The sequence below is a fragment of the Podarcis raffonei genome, chromosome 2 (assembly GCF_027172205.1).
Source record: "Podarcis raffonei isolate rPodRaf1 chromosome 2, rPodRaf1.pri, whole genome shotgun sequence".
NCBI lineage: Eukaryota > Metazoa > Chordata > Lepidosauria > Squamata > Lacertidae > Podarcis > Podarcis raffonei.
In genome coordinates, this window is record NC_070603.1 from 74,429,489 (window position 1) to 74,450,012 (window position 20,524).

Here is a 20,524-nt window from a genome sequence, read left to right on the forward strand (position 1 = left end):
GAGCTAAACTAGTTGCAGTGTAGGGGCATCACAGAACAGGACTTAGCTTAAAGAGCAACACCATCACCAAGGGGGCTTACACTTCACAAACTGCAGTGAAAGGCGAGGGAAACTTTCCATCAAACATCTAATGTCCCCTTTGGAGTTATATTTAAGTTTGTTGACCACACACACAAAAAAGCCTTAGGCACACTGTGTTCCCAAAATGCAAACTTTGTTGTTCCTCATGCGTCACTCGTGACTGGGGATAGAAGTGCTGGAGGGGGCAGGTTTTAGTGCTGCCTTTGTGGAAGTGCGCGGAGCTGGACCTAATGCTAAAAAAGCATCTGAAGAATAAAGGTGCTCTTTTAAAAGCACTCAGATTTCCAGGCCAGTTACTTACTCTCTTAACAATAAAGCGGTTTTTATTTGTGAACCAGGCAACACTAAGGGAGAATCAAACAAGAATAGCTAACAAGCACCAACATCCTGCAGAAATCTATACGGTATTCTACACCAGTATGTTAAAGGTCTGGTAGTTGAAAGTGGAAAGAGGAGGGGGAGAAGGAAAGGTTCTGGAGGACCCAGAATGTGTCTTGGAGCCATTTATATAAGGGATGGCTATTTTTGTGTGTGCGGGGAGCTGAGGGCCACATTTATCCTTCCCAACCCTTCGGGACCACATACCAATAGCAAATATGGACAAAAGTAGGTGTGGCCACATCACACTCTCACATGCACACTATCATATGCACACTGTCATATGCATGCACACATACAGAGGACATACACAGGCACATAGACTCCCTTCTCATCTGATCCATACAAACCATTTGAGGGGAGGGGCTTATCCCCGTTCTCCACCCATCACATGATTGATTTGTTGAGATGAGGGCCAGATGATTTGTATTTCTGTCCACTGCTCTACTGTGTCTACTTTAATTTGACTTTTTTTTTCTGCCACTGCCAAAATTTGAGAAAAATTTCCTTTGGATGTAGGTGATTCCCCCCCCCCCCCACTGGTGTTTAGCCACCCCTGATGTATATTATGTGTATAACTGCCTCCTGTTAAATTTAAGGAGCTCACAAAGATCATTTTCCTACAGCACATGTTCAAAACATTCTTATTAGGAAGAGACTTTGGTTCAAGCGAACCACCCTGCTCCCTTTTTTCTTGATTCTTCCTAAACAAAGACTTCACTGCGGAGTATCCATGTAAAATCTGTCAATATCCACATAGCAATTTAGGGGAGGGGGGCTCTGTTCCACCTTTTGCTATAGATGAGTTCTGTAGTTTGAGTGAGCAGGCAGTAAGATATGTATGCGCGGGATATTTTCATGTCCCTGCTGGGTAAGCTGGTAACTGTAAGTTTATGAAATGCAAGAAGACACAGCTTGCCTTGTGCAAACATGAATGCATTATTGGCTGCCACTGGAAGCCCTCGCCCCAATCCAAGAATGTTTGAAGCATGCAAAGTGGGAACTACCCATCCACCCACTCACTCTAATCCGTTACATGTGTGCCTTGGCTTGCTCCTTGCTGGAGTGCTGCTGTTGTTATGAGGGGAATTCCACAATACATTTTTTAAACAGCTGAGCATATAATCATGTTTTTATGACTTTTAATAGCAAGCTTGCCCTTGGCTACCTGTCTATCAAGTTTCAGCTGTTGTGTGATTCCATTCCTCCTCTCTTTTCTCTTCGTGTTTCAGTTTCAATATTTAGTTACATACTAAATGCTGCTGTAGGAAACCCTATAAGGAGTCTCTTTCAAAATTGGAAATGTTAACAGAGTTCTTTCATACAATCTTTGTATTCTACTTCTAAGCCTGTTAAGGGGAAAGCTATGACATTTCAGTAAGGGGACAGGATTGCAAGATAGGAGACACATTTTGTCCAGTAGAGGGCAATATGAATGCACTTTCCTCATGTCAACATTCTCTAAAGCTCTTTGGTTTAGCCAAAGAGAGTATGTGAAAGTATGTTTACCAATGTTTCCTAGTAAAGGTATATTCTAATACGTTCCAGATATGTTCCAGATATTCCAACACACATTGTTTTTGCATTTCAAGCAGAGAATACATTTAGAGCTCAATTTTATGTTGGGCCACGGTGTTGAACAAATGTTCTCAGGTCATTCTGTTGAGAAGGGAAATAACAGTGTGATCCAAATCATGGGCACCATGCCTGCCCTATTTTGCAATTGCTTTCCAATTTTGTAGCTATAGTTTCTGTACTAACTTGTGACAAGTTACCACTAAACTTGCCTGGGGTTTGCTGACTTTTTATTGAATGGAGATCAGAAAGCTCTTACTCCTCTTTCTTTTCTTAAAAATTCATCCATACTTTCCTGTGAGACAAGCCTAAGTCAATCATCCTGAGTTACTAGTAAATTTATTTAATTAGATTCAATCGTGCAGTTTTCTTCCCTAAGAGGACCTAAGCTGTCAAAAGATTATTTCCCTCGAATAATCCAGTCTGATATGGGGGAAGGGGGTAACCGACTGTACAGAGACACCCCTTGCTCATGAAATCTCTGCCCAACTTAGGAGGAACAGTTTGTCACTCTCTCAGGTCATCCAGGTAAGTAACTGTAGATACAGAGTCCTTAAGATAGAAGGGTTATTACTGGTTTACTATCAACACAAGATTGGAACAACAATGAATTAGAATGCTTTTTAATATTTCTTTTTCTAATGCATTAAATTATGATTTGCCTTCCTGAACAATTCTTGCTTTAATAGCTACTGGTTTGCCAATTTTGCGTTGCTGATCTGGGTGGTCTTCAAGGATCTTGACAGCCAAGCATCTAAGCCTAGAAGTCAATCTCTGTTTGCTTTGCCTTCTTGAATGCTTTGGTGGGAATGAACACCACAAGATCGCTATTTTGGACCGTAGATTTATCTTCTAAACTATGTCTCTGGCCAAACCCAAGGGTCTTAAATTAGTAAGATAACATGATACAGTCCATTATACTGTCAATCCATTATACAGTCAAAGCATATGATACAGTCCATTATACAGTCAGTGGATCCATTTAGCTTGGTATAGGCTTTTGCTGCTTATCACACTCTTAAACCCCTCCCCATCTCCTTGTGATATACTTTTTGGTGGGATGAAATTGCATGGTTTTTTAAAAACTCCTATTGCTTGAAGAATCCAAAGTATGTTCAAATAACTGCAAGGGTGGAGATGTGTAGTGGGTGCTTCTTCATGGTTCTGAGTTTATAATCTTTCCCCAGTATTAACTCTTTGTTCTTCTTTTACATAAAGGGGCCGACACCTTAAGTGAGAACAGCTCTGTCAGCTTGGAGACTACAACCAACAGCAGAGATACTTCAGTGGCTACCTCCATCTTGTCCCCCTTCACGTCTGGCCATAGCCGAGATGAGGTGGACAATCGCAGTGAGCACAGTTACAGCGAGTCAGGGGCTAGTGGCTCCTCCTTTGAGGAACTGGACTTGGAAGGCAATGGTGATGGTGATGGAATGGCAGGTCTGTCGGCTGACCTTGGTTCTGTTGAGGACCAGGACACCGCCAAGGCCAAATGGACCAAGGAGCCTATTGCCCTGGAGAAAGAAAGGGGCGAAGAATAAAGCCATTTCTTTTCTCGTGTTTCTTGGGGATTGGAAAGAGAAACTGATCATCTCTCTTGCTTCTTTTCTGTCCAGCCAAAAGATTTCGGTCACTAATCTATGTTGAGACCTGTCCTACTCTTTGTCTGCAGACAAGTATTTGGGGTGTTATAAAGGAAGAGCAGTTATATCCAGGGGAATTGTAGCTGGTTTCCACTCTCCTGTAGCCAGACTTAAAGATGTGTGCTGTAACAGGAAACTGGGAGTGGGATGGTGTGAAGTAGTGCTGGGGAGCTTCAGTGTTGAACAGCACAGTGTATTTCAGTATGTGGGTGTATAAGAGTCAGTGCATAACTATGCAGAGATCACTCTTCATGAGCCAATAGATGCATTTGCGTGTAGACTGCCCTCTTGCATCTCTTTACTGCTTCCTGAGCTCCTTCCCATTTACCCCCTAATCAGACTGTTTCTGTGCAACTCACGCACATTCATTGGCACCACATCTATTGACACCAAAGAGCAGTAGTTACATTTGAAATTGAAAACTGTAGTGCAAACCTTTAACCCTTGAATGGATGCCTGAGTTTGTATCAGTAATGCACTTAACAGCTTCCCTTTCGAAGGTTAAAGTTTCTGAGCAGGGTTATCATGATCCCAAACACTCACATGTTGCTTCTGCTCCCTTTCCTATTCTTCTTCACTTGCCTGTGCAACCCACTTTCACTGTCTTCTCTCTCTTAGATTGCATGATCATGCACATACAACTGTAGCACCCGTTAACATTTTACACTATGCCTCCAGGAAGTGAACTTGAGAAGTTCCTTGTCTAGTTTCAGATTTTTTTTAAAAAAAAAAGTCCACATGAAAGAAATAGCCATCACACTCTCTTCCTGCATTCTCGGCAAAGAGGTTGTGGAGAATGGGTACTATTGCAATAAAACAAGGCAACAATACAACAGAAATGATACAACCATGTTTTCTCCAGTGCTGATTCTTAGAGGCTGTGATGCAGTGGAAGGAATGGAATGGAATATTCTTGTGTTCAGTGCAGTGAAGTGACAGATTTGCTGTAATATCCCAGATATAGTGGTAACCATAGTGGATTTGACATAATGTTGTGTGCCAGTGTTGGAAGTTTATATTTTAATTCTTCTCACAATTTCTGCATATTCTTCTGGAACAAATAATTTCCGCACAGAGAAACAAGTTACAGAGTCTACCCTTAATGCAAGATAAGAATTTCTATAGCTTTCATTGCAGTACACCCCTTAGAAGGATGAAATGAAGATGGTCTTCATTTTACATTGGTAATAATATCTGAATGCTGGGCTGGGTCAAACCTGCCTCCATCAAAACCACGCTGAGGGCTCTGTACCAGATTTTTCACTGCTGTCACTCTAATGAAGGTCTTGTACTGAGAAATCAACTGATGAGAATCATGTCACACAGTCTGAATTCAGAGCTCTATTGTGGGTTAAGGAAGGCATCAAGGCCACAGGAGGAAAGAAATACATATGTGTGTGTATTTGGGGTATGTGTCTGAAATATTGGAAAGTTCTAATCCTCCCCACCATATTCTTCATACTCTTGCTTACATCCTCTCTTGGAGGTCTTGGATCAATGGCTCACTCTGTTTCTTAATGGAATTGGATCCATATAGTGGGCAGAGATGTTCGACGTTCAGCCACCTTCAAGACCTTCTTTGTTTCTGAGCATTGACTCAGCCTGGTGGGAAATCAATGGGATGCAGTGTTAGAACCTTCTCCCTTGGGCTGTGTGGTGCATAAGGCTGCTAGCTCCCTCCTCCAAGCAATCACCATTGATTCCTTCCTTTCTTCTTTGTGCTCTTGTTGCTGTGGTCTATAACCTTTATATTTCTCTTCTGGCTTACTATTCCTTGGTATTTAATTCTATGTTCATGTTCCCCCAATCCTGATTTACCATGATATCCAAATCAGTAATTCCACTTTAGCTACAATGTCCCTGAAATTAGCAGGGATGATGCAAGCAGACACATGTTGAATATATGGGGAGCTGGATATGTTCCATCCCCATTGTGCCTGGATTCTGTATAACATTCTCACACATGCTATCGGGTAGCTTTCCCATCCACCTAGATATTAACTTCATTCACTGGCACTGCACAGTTGATGTTAGTATGGTACATGGAATTACTTGAATGAGCATCATTCCAGCTACCCCAATTTTAGAAAACCCAGTAGATTTTCTAGTGCCCATTGCTGAGCATGGCTTCCAAGCGTGCAGCATAGAGCATCTGTTCATATATTTCTACATGTGAGTATATCTATATGCAAGTGAGTGTATATGTCCACAAGTACCCTTGGGTATGTGTGATGGTTTGTGCACTTGTGAGCGCCTGGGTCTGCTCACTTTGTGCATAGACCTGTGTGCACTTGTGCACAGACTCAGAGACAGAACAGACATGACACCATAAATGAAATTGCAATGTATTGAATGGTGTCGTGTTTAATTTGGACCTCATACTGTGGTCTTCCCATTTTCCATATGCATAAATGCTCCTTTTTCTGAGTAATAGGGATGTAATTAGAACATAGGAAGTTGCAGGACTAGCAGGAGACATATAGACAGGACTGTATTATGGCTTTCCTCATATTTCATTTGACGGATACAAAAATACTATTCTCTCTGTTATGTAGAATAGGGGAAGCAGGTAAAATATCTTCAGCTTATAATAACTGCTGCTTGTTAGTGAATTCTGAAGTAATGGAGGCAAAGAGACCAGCATCAATGACTTGTTTATTTTCCCCCCATGATAGCTTGTTTGTATAAAGCTTGTTTACCTCCCATTGTGAATACACATATGGGAGGACATTACAAATCCTCTTGTGTGTGCCATGTGCATACACATATACATGATTGTAAGTTACATCATTTCTTGTTTGTGTGTGTTTATGTCATGGCATATAAATTCTGTGTTCCCACATGCATACAGCCCCTTGTTATATTATGTAGTCAAGCACAGGTGAGTGTGCTTCTTATATGTTAATCATCTTTTTGCTTATATGTTTGAAGTCAACAAGGCACATGTATAGTACTCTGGCTGTATCATCTCACAATTCATGTGCACTTGGGAAACATGAGATAAATTTCCGTATTGTGGAAAACTTGCATTTTAGTAAGAAAATAAAGCTTAGAAATCTTAGTTTAGCTTTCTCCCTGACATGCAAGCTTTCCACATGCAGGGAGGTTTTTTTTAAAAAAAGTTTTCCATCAATAATTTCTCATATATTCCATTCATGTGAAGAAATCTGCTCCATTCCAGCCCAAATAGCTCAGAGGCTAATGTATGAAGTTTTAATTGGACTGTGTTAGCTTGTTGACAGAGTACAAATTTTCTATAACCATCTCTGAATAGGAGCACAGGTGAGTTTAAGGTTGGAGTTTATTTGTTACTTTTCACTCTTCCTCCTCCTAAGAGTTGAGTTGGTAATAGGTAAAGAGCATGAACAGATTCACTGAGTATTTGCAGCTGTTTGAGTTTAATGTGTTAAGCCACTGTTGAATTCATTTCTTTGGTTCTGCTGAGTTGAGGAAGCAACCTTCACTAGGCATGTGTAGACAACGGCAGTTATCCACAAGCCATTTAGTTTGGAGTAGACATACCATAATGGTAATTAGAGTAGAAGGGTAAAAAATGACAGCTTCCCATCAACTGTGCTTTAAATATTCCAGTACAGATTCAAACTAGTGAGAGGAGCACATTGATTAACCTGCCATGATCTGAACCATGAACAGGAGAAGCCATCCGTACATATACTTTCACGTATACTCTCCTTTTGTCAAAATCCTCAATGAAACGGTGCTTTGTGTAAGAGTTGCCTGAGTTTCTCCAGAAGCGAGCACATGACCTAGTGTCTCCTTCCTCTGAAGCCCACCTCTCCCCTTAACGGATTCTACAAGCTCTGAGTTGTCATCTTTGTGAACGTCCAGCATTTTGCAGACAAATAATTTCAGATATGAGTCCAGAATCCTAACAAGCTCTGGTGTTGTATGCCACCATCCCTTGGGACACTCAATAGAGGGATTGTCACAGTATTTGAGAGACCTGCCCGCTAATGTTTCCCAGGCTGCTTCAGGCAATCTTTCACATGTCCACTTCTTCCCAAAGAATTGAATTGCCGAAGGCATAACTGGAGCCTGCTCTTATTAGGCAGCTGTCTGGCAATCTGCTCTAAGATGCTCTGCTTGTTCTGTGGCTGGGCTGGCCTCTCTCTCTCTCTTGGCACTTGCTGCGATTGTGAAGGGACTGGGTGATGAATAAAATTACCATCCATCTGTGATGAGAACACATCAGAGCATACCAAGGAGTACCAATGTTTCTTCTCTTCCATTCTAACCCTAGCTGACACAGTTTGCTATAATGGCAGTTTCAAATGCCTCGTAGCCAACACCTGGGATAGAATGTGATGCTACACAATTAACACACATGGGCAGATTTGTGTTGTTGCCTGTTGGGACATTTTACAGTTGAAGACATGCAGCTTTCCTAACAATTTCATTTTGAAGGCATAAATATCCATCGGTGTCTGCATCTCACTTTCATTAGCACCATATTCTGTGTCATCACTAAGATTCTCACTGAGTTATGAAAGAACTCTGATGCCTGATCAGAAGCCCATTTAAGTTCACAAGAGTCTGTCATTAATCACAATGAAGTTGTGATACTAAGAAATAACAGCCTAGGAGCCCAGAAATCTAAAAAATGAATGCACAGTGCAACAGGATTTTTAGAGAACACAAAATGCACCCTGTGGGTTCATTTTTCTTGGTTAGTGTACGTGAATCCAAGAAAACTATAGGAGTGCAGGTTTTGATTCCCTCTAATGGTTGTTCTGGACATCTTAATGTTTGAGGTTTTATTTTATTTTATTGCTTTACTTACATTTAAGCTTCCCTTCTTCCACTTAACTATCAATGTGTCACAACATTTTTTCAGTTGCAAAACCACCCTTAGCAGGAGGAGAAATGCAGAAGCCTCCCTTCAAATCCCAACTGCACCCCACAGTAGTAGACTTGCATCTGAATGATGTCTAGATTCATGACAATCAACCTCTTTCTCCAGCCACCTACAGGAAGGGTAGGTCTCAACTGCCATCTCCCACCCCTGCCCTATTCTTTTCTTCATGGTTATATTCAAGTGCTAATTCATAGGTACATACAAATCGTAGCATAGAGGTGTTTGGAATTCTAAGCCCAAACTTTAAAAGTTCATAGGTTACATATGGTTGATGCTGCTTTTCAGACAACATACGTCATTGACATTCTGAAAACAACATTTCTTGGAAGGGAAACGTTGAGAAATTTGGCTTTGCTTGAGGAACATAAAGAAGAACACGTTTCCATGGACTAATTTGTATATGTTAACTCTTAGCTGCCCTAAATTTGATTACACCTTTCACGTTTCTGTGCTTGTTCATTCTGTGCATGCAGATCACTTACATTCCCAACTTGAATACTGATACTTGCAGGTACAGATGATGAGTTCAGCAAGCCTACTTCACTTTGACTGGAACAGTTTTGGAGATGGTACATATTGCTTGCATTCAAAGCTGGTTGGTCATAAGCTGCAAAGTGTCTATAGCAAAGTTAATTTGGGTTTTATATGCAGAAGTAGAGTTATGACTTTGAATCCAAACATTTGCATACACAAAAGGCAGTGTGTGTGTGTGTGTGTGTGTGTGTGTGTGTACACACATGTGCATACAGGAGTAGGTACTATGTTTGGAGCTGAAAGCCCCAAATTGTCATTGAGTGAGCAGCCTGCACTGAAAAGCAAAAAGAAATGACAACTCAGTTCCGGTTTGTCATTAAGATACTGGCAAAGCTGTCGGAGAAGTTTGCTTTTTGGTTTGGTCCTGAAGTGAAAAGCATTTGTTCTGTTATGTATTTAATCACTATTTTGATATCATGTATAAGGCTTAAAGTAATCTATGTGCCAGACTGGTTTAGACATAGTTGTTGGGAATAGGGTGGGTTGGGTAATCCTTGTTGAAATTAAAAATGGCAAACAAAAAGCAAGCCCCTGTCCTCCACACTCTGTGAACACTTCAAAACAAAATCTGAACTCTGACTGAAGTGAAACATGCCTCACTGCTAAACACCTGAGACTATATTTCAGGTACTGAAATATGTATAGCACTTACAAAAGCAACACTTTGGAAATGTATAATGATCTTTTATATCATGGATTTGCCGTGTTATAACTTTTTGGTTTTTCAAGATTTATAAAATTGAATGCTTTTCTTCTGCTGCACATAATGAAGCTGCCGTATGCTGAGTCAGGCCCTTGAGCCCAATATTGTGTGTTACTCTTGACAGGTAGTGGCTCTCTCAAGAGCTCGCCTTATGAGCTGAGGTCATTCAGCCAGAGGCTCCAATAACCATAGATGAGGCCTTTTGCGCTCTACCTCTCAGCTAGATCTTCTCCTGTCCTTAATGAATATCTGTAATGCAAGGATGGGGAACTTGGTACCTTCCAGTTGTTGCAGAATTCCAACTCCCATCAGCCTCAGTCAGCATGGCCAGTAGTCAAAAATGCTCAAAGCTGTAGCCCAACAACATCTGGGGAGAGACACACATGTTCCCCGCTCTAATGGATGCTTCATTCCACATATCTCTTAATTGAGCCTATAGGTAGATGAATTGTGGAGAACTACCAAGGTTTCAATCCTATGTTCATGTACTTTGAAGAAGGTCCCACTGAATAGAGTTGAACTTAAAACATTCCTGAGATACGCATAGCTGACATAATCTCTTTGGATTTGGTGTAGCATAATTACAGAATTGTCTTTGTTGAGTTGGATGAGATGGGACTGATGACTCCAAGTTTAAGGGCCCGTGGCAAAGTGACAACCCTCCCCTGTGGGCGTAATGGCAATAGCAGTGCCATTTAAAATGTCCCCATATGCTCTGACCTCATGTTGCTTTTCAGCACTGTGAAAAACTAAGGTTTCAGTCACTCATAATCAGGTGGGTCCCAGTCCACAGTAGATGTCAGCACTGATGGGCCCTCAGCTCAAGGGAGCTATCAGTTGATGCTGGACCTGATATTAAGTGATAATTTCCTCCCGGTGTGATTGCAAGGGTTGGGAAGGATGATAAATTTGAAACAGTGCTCCAGGATGCTCCATGAAGCTTTACTAGCTCTTCAAGAATAAAAGAAGCCAGGAAGGTGACATTGAGAGAGAGATTTATTTATTTTTAAGTCTCATTTGAAAGGACTTATGGCATATTACACTTGCCAGCAAAAAAATCCACTGTATGTCCTATGGATAATTGAGAGGTGTATATATAGCACCATTACATAGCCATAATGGGATATATTGGGCACTTCCACATTGGCAGTGTATTGTGGACTTGGTGCTGCTCATGCATACAAGTTTTTCATAGCATTTTCATGACAGCCCTATCAAATGCCATCTTATTCTTTCTCCGCTCCCCTATTTTAATCCAGAGTTACCATTTCCACAGGGTTTTTTTATTTATCCAATTTTCTGCAGAAAATAATACAGGATGGAATTTTTAAGAGGAAGGTGTCATGTGGAATACCCAGATGTATAAGCAGCACTGAGTCCACAATAAACAGCCATTTACTCATTATCCCATTGGAAAGTGCATAACTTGAGTTGGAGGCTTAGAATTGATGGTGGATGAAAGCTCCCATGTGACTAAAGTATCTTAACATTATGTAATATGCATATGCAGCACTTTACTGCACTATTTCCTTATAGGGCTTATCAGGGGTTCTAAGGCTCTGTACAATGTAATCCCTCTAGAAACTAAAAGCAGGTAAAATAATCTCAAAACCAAGAGATATATTTTCCTTTAGTGTGCTATTCAGTTTCCCTGCTGCAGAATTGCTAGAAGAATGGGCTTGAAACACTGTTATGGGCAGCAAGATGTCATGTAACACAGCTGCAAAAACAGGATCCACTTCTACAGTTGTAGAACTATAAGCTACTCACACAATTTGACACCATGATGTATAAATAGAATACTAAATTGCTGGTGTCAGGATCTATAGAGGAATTAAGGGGAAATGACAGGTATTGACACAGTGGAAATGTGACTTACATAGGCCAACTAATGGAGTTGCAGTGAATTAGGAAGGTGGGGAGGGGTTCAGAGCCATTTCTCACTTTGTTTTGTACTGACTTAGACAGGAGTGCCTGGCGTGCTCTGGTCCATGGAGTCACGAAGAGTCAGACACGACTAAATGACTAAACAACAACAACAAACTAAGTGTGCATATCTGGCTACAAGATATACATACTGCATACAGTAAACCTAGTTCCCTTGATGCTTTTAATATAACAGTATGTGGGCTAGGAATCACAGGACTGGATACACTTTTTGGAACCTGATCCCCTGAGAACCTACACTGAGACATGTAGTGATTGAGTTATAACAGATTTGGAATCTGGGGCGAAAAGTGGAGTAGCCATATTTGTGGATGACATCTATCAGAGAAACTGAAGCAACACATTTCCCAGACTCACTACATGGCTTTTGAGGTCCCTTCTAACTCTGTAATTCTGTTCAGGGTGATGAAATCCCAAGCAAATGCAAAGAGGTTCAGAAGGCAGCAGCAGCATGCAAGGGAACTCTGGTGGGGTCTGCAAAGTGGACACAAACATGCAAACTTGCTCTAAGGGTTGCTGGTTCAAATCAGTTTCTGGTTACCCCCTACCCTTTCCTGGCAACCATAATTATATGAAAAGGGGGCTTTTCATTAGGCAGAGACATAAATTAATGCACACATTCTCCCAGGGTCACTGGTTCAAATACGTCAAGGGGAAAACATGGTACACACACCCTGATAGTGGCTGGAAAGGACCGAGACAATAGTGAAATGGGCAAGGAGTGCATGACTTGCACCCAGCAGAAGCTTCACTTAGGGTGTCTGTTCCCCTGAGCTGTCTGTCATGGAATATGCCAGGATTTAAGAGCCTGCTCTCTCTGTGTATGTAGGTTGGCGACTTCTTGGGGAACAACGGGCTTCATCTGGCCACTGCTGGTGAGGCCTCCTTCATGGTCTACATGGAACAGTTTCTTGTTCTCATCAGCTGTATCTGTTGGGTGTCATCCATGGAGAACAGAGAGAGAAAGAGAGATAAACAATTCTTGTTGTTGTTGTTTAGTCGTTTAGTCGTGTCCGACTCTTCGTGACCCCATGGACCAGAGCACGCCAGGCACTTCTGTCCTCCACTGCCTCCCGCAGTTTGATCAAACTCATGCTGGTAGCTTCAAGAACACCATCCAACCATCTCATCCTCTGTCGTCCCCTTCTCCTTGTGCCCTCCATCTTTCCCAACATCAGGGTCTTTTCCAGGGAGTCTTCTCTTCTCATGAGGTGGCCAAAGTATTGGAGCCTCAGCTTCACGATCTGTCCTTCCAGTGAGCACTCAGGGCTGATTTCCTTGAGAATGGATAGGTTTGATCTTCTTGCAGTCCATGGGACTCTCAAGAGTCTCCTCCAGCACCATAATTCAAAAGCATCAATTCTTCGGCGATCAGCCTTCTTTATGGTCCAGCTCTCACTTCCATACATCACTACTGGGAAAACCATAGCTTTTACTATACGGACCTTTGTTGGCAAGGTGATGTCTCTGCTTTTTAAGATGTTGTCTAGGTTTGCCATCGCCTTTCTCCCAAGGAGCAGGTGTCTTTTAATTTCGTGACTGCTGTCACCATCTGCAGTGATCATGGAGCCCAAGAAAGTAAAATCTCTTACTGCCTCCATTTCTTCCCCTTCTATTTGCCAGGAGGTGATGGGACCAGTGGCCAAGATCTTCGTTTTTTTGATGTTGAGCTTCAGACCATATTTTGCACTCTCCTCTTTCACCCTCAATAAAAGGTTCTTTAATTCCTCCTCACTTTCTGCCTTCAAGGTTGTGTCATCTGCATATCTGAGGTTATTGATATTTCTTCCGGCTATCTTAATTCCGGCTTCGGATTCATCCAGCCTAGCCTTTCGCATGATGAATTCTGCATATAAGTTAAATAAGCAGGGAGACAATATACAGCCTTGTCGTACTCCTTTCCCAATTTTGAACCAATCAGTTGTTCCATATCCAGTTCTAACTGTAGCTTCTTGTCCCACATAGAGATTTCTTAGGAGACAGATGAGGTGATCAGGCACTCCCATTTCTTTAAGAACTTGCCATAGTTTGCTGTGGTCGACACAGTCAAAGGCTTTTGCATAGTCAATGAAGCAGAAGTAGATGTCTTTCTGGAACTCTCTAGCTTTCTCCATAATCCAGCGCATGTTTGCAATTTGGTCTCTGGTTCCTCTGCCTCTCCGAAATCCAGCTTGCACTTCTGGGAGTTCTCGGTCCACATACTGCTTGAGCCTTCCTTGTAGAATTTTAAACATAACCTTGCTAGCGTGTGAAATGAGTGCAATTGTGCGGTAGTTGGAGCATTCTTTGGCACTGCCCTTCTTTGGGATTGGGATGTAGACTGATCTTCTCCAATCCTCTGGCCACTGCTGAGTTTTCCAAACATTCTAGTCCTCTGGAAAAGCAAGTTCCTGAAGCTGGATGCACCAGTGCATCAAGTGAAGAGGTGAGAAGGAAGAGTGAGCAGTGATGCCTGAGTGCTCCAGCCAGTGGGCATATCTCAGCCTCCCTTCTCTGGAAAAGGGGCTGTCTGCAGTGACTGATCACATTCAACCCTTCCTCCTATAGTGGGTTTCTGCTTGTTCTGCTCCGTTCATCTGGGCTGTGCTCCTGCAAGGCAAAATTGCTCATGAGTGAACAACAGTAAGAATGGTTGGAGCAGAATGTGTGGCCTTTGCCAGTGGAACTTAGCTGTATGTAGGCACAATGCATCCGCTATGTGGAGGATGTTAACCCCCCCTCCCCCCCATTGAGGCAACAAATGGTCAAAGCCAAGAAGAATACAGGGCCTAGGAAGAGAGACCAATTGAAGCCCTGTGAGCCAGAGGTTTCCCCACCCGGTTATGCATACAGCAAGGAAGTTGAAATATACTCGGAGTCGCATGGTGATTTCATGCTCTTTATTGCAGCTCATCAAACAGTGAATAAATCCCCCCCCCCAAAAAAAACCTCTAGCTTTATATACATTATTAACACAATGGGTCCCATCTGATTGGCTGTTTCTGCTTCCCTCCTGGAGCCTGGTTGGGCTGCTCCTGCAGGCCAATCAGGTTGTTGCATTCTAGGACCCTACCTGCCTATTGTTCTAGGATCCAAGTTTAGTACATAACAGATGTTTCTTAATGTGCCAGGGGACATGCCTAACCACACCACCACTCAACCAGCCTGCTCAGATTTTACAGAAGGGTCATCTGAATTCTCCCTGATTCCTGCTGCCATGCAAAATGGCCTGCTGTGAAGGGCAGTTTCACCCCTGCTATCTCCCAGCAATGTTCCATACTCTAATTTGAACCACCTCAAAAGGGTATTTGTGGCTTTAAATTCTTTACTTCCTCCTCAAAGTGTTCACCATTTTCTTAATGGGGAGAAGCAACTTTCCTTTTGGGGCTTCTGAATTGCTAAATAGAGCACAAATGAGGCATAAGGGGTGGGGGAAGTTACACAAAAGTTTTAGCCAGCCAAAGATGTTAAGAGAAGATGTTAAGAGCATGAGAGGTGAGACAGGCAGGGACATGAAAGGGCAGCTTTTGAAACCAGACAAGAAGGTATGGGGAGAGCTGGCAAGACTACAAAGTGTGGCAGAATTAATGGGGACAGGAAACTAGCAAAAAAAAAGTCTTGCCAACTGAAAAATATGCAGTTAGGGATGTATTCAGCAGAGGGTAGATTTAGAAAGGTTTGATCATTGGCTCTTTTCATCTGTTAAATAGATGGATTTGTTAGGGGCATTTAGGACATTGTGGTTTCTGCTCTTAAGTATGTATGATGGTTGGACAATATGAGCTTTCGGATGCTTTCCAGATGTATAGTTTTAATGCAGCCCACAGCACCACACTTCAGTTAGCCAGGGGTGCCACATAAACACTGGCAGCCTGGCACAATTAAGGTGGGATATAAATTATAGAAAGAAACTGGAATACACTCTGGGATTTTAAGGAGAAAATCCATTCTTGATTACTGAGTCAAAGTGTATGTGGACAGCTAAGACCAGTGAAAGGGTTTGGGCTCTCAAAGGTTGGGCAGTGGCAAAGGAGGATGGGGTATGGAGAAGGGATGAAGACACAAATAAGAAGGCTCCTGATTAAGGCCAGTACCACACAGCACAGAAATAAGAACAACTGATCAGTCATCTTGTTTGCTTCAACCACCTAATGGCAGGAAAGCTGCTTCCATGCTGACTTCAAGACCATTTTCAAAAGTGCCCATCAAATGTGGCTAGTGAGCCTACACAAGGGCACTTCCTCCCCCCAGGCTTCTTTAAGTAGTGCAGGACTGATCTGGACCTCGTTCAAGTCATGTCTGCCCCAGATTGCTATGGTCAAGGGTCATCTGTGGCTCAGAAATGTCAGGAATGAGAGACATACTGGGCAGATGCTTCTTTGCTGTAGACAACTCACTGGTAGAACACATCCTTTGCACCAAACAGGTGGATCTCCAGGGAGGGGTGGCTGGGAATGATTTGTGCCTGGAGAGCTGCTGCTACCAATCAGTGTAGACCTCACTGACCTGGATGCACCAATAGCCTGGTTTGGTATATGGGCAGCTTCCTGTGTTCTAATAGCTTTGTCCAATTGATTTCCTGTTGTAAAGTGGAAAGTCTGAAAGGAAATTACTAGACTTAAAAACAACCCAGCAGAAATCTAGTTCAGTTGCACAGCTAACCAAGTCCCATCTTCTTATGGTTTATTATAAAAGGACTCATCAATTCTCCTTTTTAAAAGAAATCTTTAGGAAAGAGAGCTATATATAATGCCAGGGAATATAATGCCAGGGAAAACAGGGAATGTTCTCACATGCCAATAAGCCGAGCCTCTTTGGGGATAGAGATCATGCTTCAAGATAGCACCAAAATTGTTGGAAGCAAATGCAAAGTTTGAGCCCTAACATCTCAAGGTGACAGTTGCCAGGGTCTTTGTTTCCTCTCATTAGGAAATCGGTGGTGTCTTTGGGGTTGCGAGTGTGACTCTTCTCCAGGGAAAAGCAAACATTCTAGCCACATTCATTTGGAAACGTGATGGGCATCCTGTTTTGAAAAGGTCAGAAATAATCCTCAAAAATAACAATTGACATGTGATAATTCAGGACTATTTTGTGCTCTGTCTGATAAAATATTAAAATCCTCCAGCCTGGGTGGAAAATATTTCTCTCCCCATGTGTTTGTCTTTGTTCCTCGTTATTACAAAACAACAACAAAAAGGCCTGAAATATTTATGCCAGGCTGCCTCTGTACTGAGGGCAGCTACCTGACTGAGATTCCCAAAGGCACCTTGTCCTCTCACCTTGTCAGCTGGTGGAGAGCCTTGGGAAGCAGCTGCTGGTGTTGCCAAAGAACACCAAAACCGGAAACTGGAAAAAGAAAAAGTGCTTGAAAAGGCCCATTTCTCAGGCTCATTCTTGATTTACTAAAGTCACCCTAAAGTAAGGATTGGGAGGGGGGACAATTTTGTTTCAGGTTAGAGTAAAAGGTAAATCTACCTATTTTTTTCTACTTTCCAAAACAATTTGCAAACACCACCTTCCTGTGTAATTTGCATTTCTTCAAATTTTGCAGTGCAGGTCTCCAGCCAAATAATGTGCACAGAAATGCACATATTACTGAAAATAATGTGGTGGGGGGAATGCATGCTATTAGGGAAAATAGAAATATTAAGGAAACTGCTTCACAACAATACCTATACTAGGCAAAATTGCATAGAAATGTGCCGTATTTATTAGGAAAAAATGGCGCTAAAATGCAAATGGGTTTCCACGAGAGATTTTTTAAATAAATGAATAAATTCCAAACAGATATGGAAATGTGCAGAACTGAAGACTGGAAGGGGTGATCTTTCCTTGTCATTTTCATGCGAAAGGCCTTTCTTCCAGTTTTGCCAGCATGCAGTGAGATCTGGTGTGTAAGTATGTAACTTTCATTTTCAGTAATAGAGTATGTATCAAATAGCAACATGTGAACGCACAGCCTGAAAAAAGTGTGACAGCATGCATGTAGCCAGTTGTCATCATAGCTCTGGATGGCAAATAATCATCAAACTTTTTTTTTATTTTGTCTAGCACAGCATTTAGTAGTAAGCAATGTATGGTGTAAGTGGAATGCATTGTATCATATTTTATTAAAGTGGAGCTTAGGAGCCTAAGAATCACAGAGCACAGGAATCCACTGTGCTCAGTAATACACCCCCCCCCCATAATGGATATTTGGTTCACTTGCTTTAGGCCTCCAAATTCTTATCACACAGAGTGCCTTATTGACACCAGAGAAACAGTGCATAAAAGTGTCTTTGAGAAACACGGCCTGCACATGACAGAAGGGATGCCATGTGGCTTCAGCAGGGGGAAGAGAGCGGAATGAAATTCAACAGCTGTGTGACAGGCAAAGGTCTCTCGCCAACAGCTGTTCAACCTCTTTCCCACTCCTGTCTCTTGCTCGCTTTGGAAAGCAAAGTAAGAAAACAGGCTAACTGGTCTCGGAATCCCATGAAGGGTCATCTTCAGGAAAACATAACCAAATAAAAAAAGAAGCTCTAAGCTGATGTTTGATCTCACTTGGCAGTTTTGTGATCTGCAGGAAAGGGAGTGGGGGGGAAACTCCAGCAGCTCTGCTCAGTTTACATTAACTTTTCATCTGCCCAACATCCATATCCCTCATCTGAGCACAAGATGAAAGCTGGCAGAGCCTGAATTGGTAGGTTCTGAATTCTCTACCAACATCAGATACGCAGCCATTTCTAACAGGCTCCACATGGATTTCTCTTTAAACTTGCCATTCTCTCAGATCTGTTCCCCACCCACCTATTTGATTGTGACCACAGCTGTCTCTCCTTCTCCCCTTGTTACATGCACAACCAATTTAGCATCTATGTGGTAGCATCCCAGTCCAGCCCCATCGCCACCACTGCCACCCCATCGCTTGTTACCTCTTTGCTTTGGCCTCTGCCTTATTTTCCCTTTCATCCAATCTGAATAACTTTCTCTCGGCCTTGCATTTTTTAGGCACCATTCTTCCTGTGCAGTTTCCAACCATCTTCACAGTTTCCAACTTCCTCATCGTTTCCCTCAGACTTCCCTGCCTAATATTCCCTTCATTTGCAATCTGAGTTCTGAGACCAAAGGCTTAGATCTTCTGTCAATTCCAATCCAGCAATGCCTGTTGCAACTTTTCTGCAATCAGTCACTTCCTCGCTTATTTCTTTTAACTTAGAGCTGGTTCAAACATTAGTTTCTGATGCTTGCCCCCAAAAGGAAGGCATCTTACCATGTGACTAGAGTGAGGCATGAGCCAAGAACTAATGGATTACAGCTGTAGCAATTTCCAAGATCACTGAAGTGCCAGCATTTTATTTATTTGGTCAGTTGGATTTAGAGCCCATTCAGTCTTAAGGCCCCAGGACAGGTTAATAAAGATGTTGTTAGTTATTCTACTTATCCTTTCTAGGTTGAATAAAAATGTCTTACATTGCTTCCAAAAGATACACTCTTACTGCTTTGGTGAGCTGCTGCTCTACGCCTGTCCTTGTGATCCTGGCTTGGCTCATCATTAAGAAACATTCCCAGCTGATCTTAGAAGTCATTGTGTTGGGACAAAGAGATTGTCTCAGGCCATGCAATATCAAATAGTCAACATCAAACATTAAATTGATCCCTAGTGATTAAACAGCACAAACACCTGCAAATCTACTCCAACGTGTCATTGAGTTCAATGGGGCTTAATTCTAGGATCACAACCTTAAATATGCCTCACTACATTATTTTTATCACTTGTGCCTTTATCCATAAGAACAGGCTGCTGGATCAGGCCAGTGGGTCATCTAGTTCAGCATTCTGTTCTCACAGTGACCAATCAAATGTCTGTGGGAGCAGAACATGAGCGCAACAGCACTTTCCCTTCCCATGGTTTCTTGCTGCTTCCAACTGTGGAAGTAGAGCATAAGCATCATGGCTAGTAGACATTGAGCCCTCTCATGCATGAATTTGCCTAATCCTCTTTTAAAGCCATCCAAATTGGTGGCTATCACCATCTGCTGGGGGAGCAAACCAGTTTTAAGGTTTATTGTTACTTTACCATGTTGCATGCCCTCTTTTCACCAATGATTGCCAAATGCTGCAAAAAAATGTGATCAGATTTAACTGTACACAAGCCCAGAAGGTCAAGATGATTAGCTCCATAGTTGCATTAGGAGGAAGCATGACATAGACAGTTATCATGCTTGCAACCCAGGTCAGAAAAGGGGGTAGAGAAGCCCAGTTCAGATTTGACAGGTCTCCCTCAGAGGTTGTGGACTCTCCTGTCATGGATGCTTTAGTTGCAGGGGTTTGGAGTAGATGACCCTCAGTGTTGCTTCCAACTCTACAATTCTACGATTCTTATATGCTGTGATTCCTCTATTTTAGCTCATTTTGACTCATTGTTCTTTATTCGCTTTACTCTCTAGAGTTCAGAAAAGTCTGTGCTACAAACTCAAACCAGTTCCTAGCATGTGAGTCCTTGGTATTGTCATTCTGTGAGAGAACTAGCATTACTACATGAAAGGAACATTCCTTTAGGAATCCTTACAAGCTGCGTTGAGATCCTCACACAGGTGCTATATGTAGAATTCATACTGGCATGAATATGATCCATATCCACTGATTGGCATATCCAAATCCATCTTGATTGGCAATAGGGCAGGCTTCAGTCCTTAAGTAGGCGTGCAGATGCATTTGCATACATGCACAGCTTTGCAGATCTGAATCCTCTGGGGAGCTTGATGTAGGGAGCGCTTTCATACTAGACTGAGTGGGTGAGTACAGGAGTAGGAATCCCTAAAAGGA

The 20,524-nt window shown here is 42.3% G+C and overlaps 1 protein-coding gene across 4 annotated transcripts in view; it reads left to right on the forward strand.

Annotated features, from left to right (window-relative positions):
- TEX264 (testis expressed 264, ER-phagy receptor) overlaps positions 1-3,748 on the forward strand; it is a 167,350-nt gene extending 163,602 nt beyond the window's left edge. For all 4 annotated transcript variants that reach the window (XM_053377495.1, XM_053377499.1, XM_053377498.1 and 1 more), the window contains one exon: positions 3,253-3,748. In XM_053377495.1, coding sequence (XP_053233470.1) covers positions 3,253-3,575 — 323 coding nt within the window. In that variant the 3' untranslated portion in view covers positions 3,576-3,748. The remainder of the gene's footprint in view (positions 1-3,252) is intronic.
- The last annotated feature ends 16,776 nt before the right edge of the window (positions 3,749-20,524 follow it).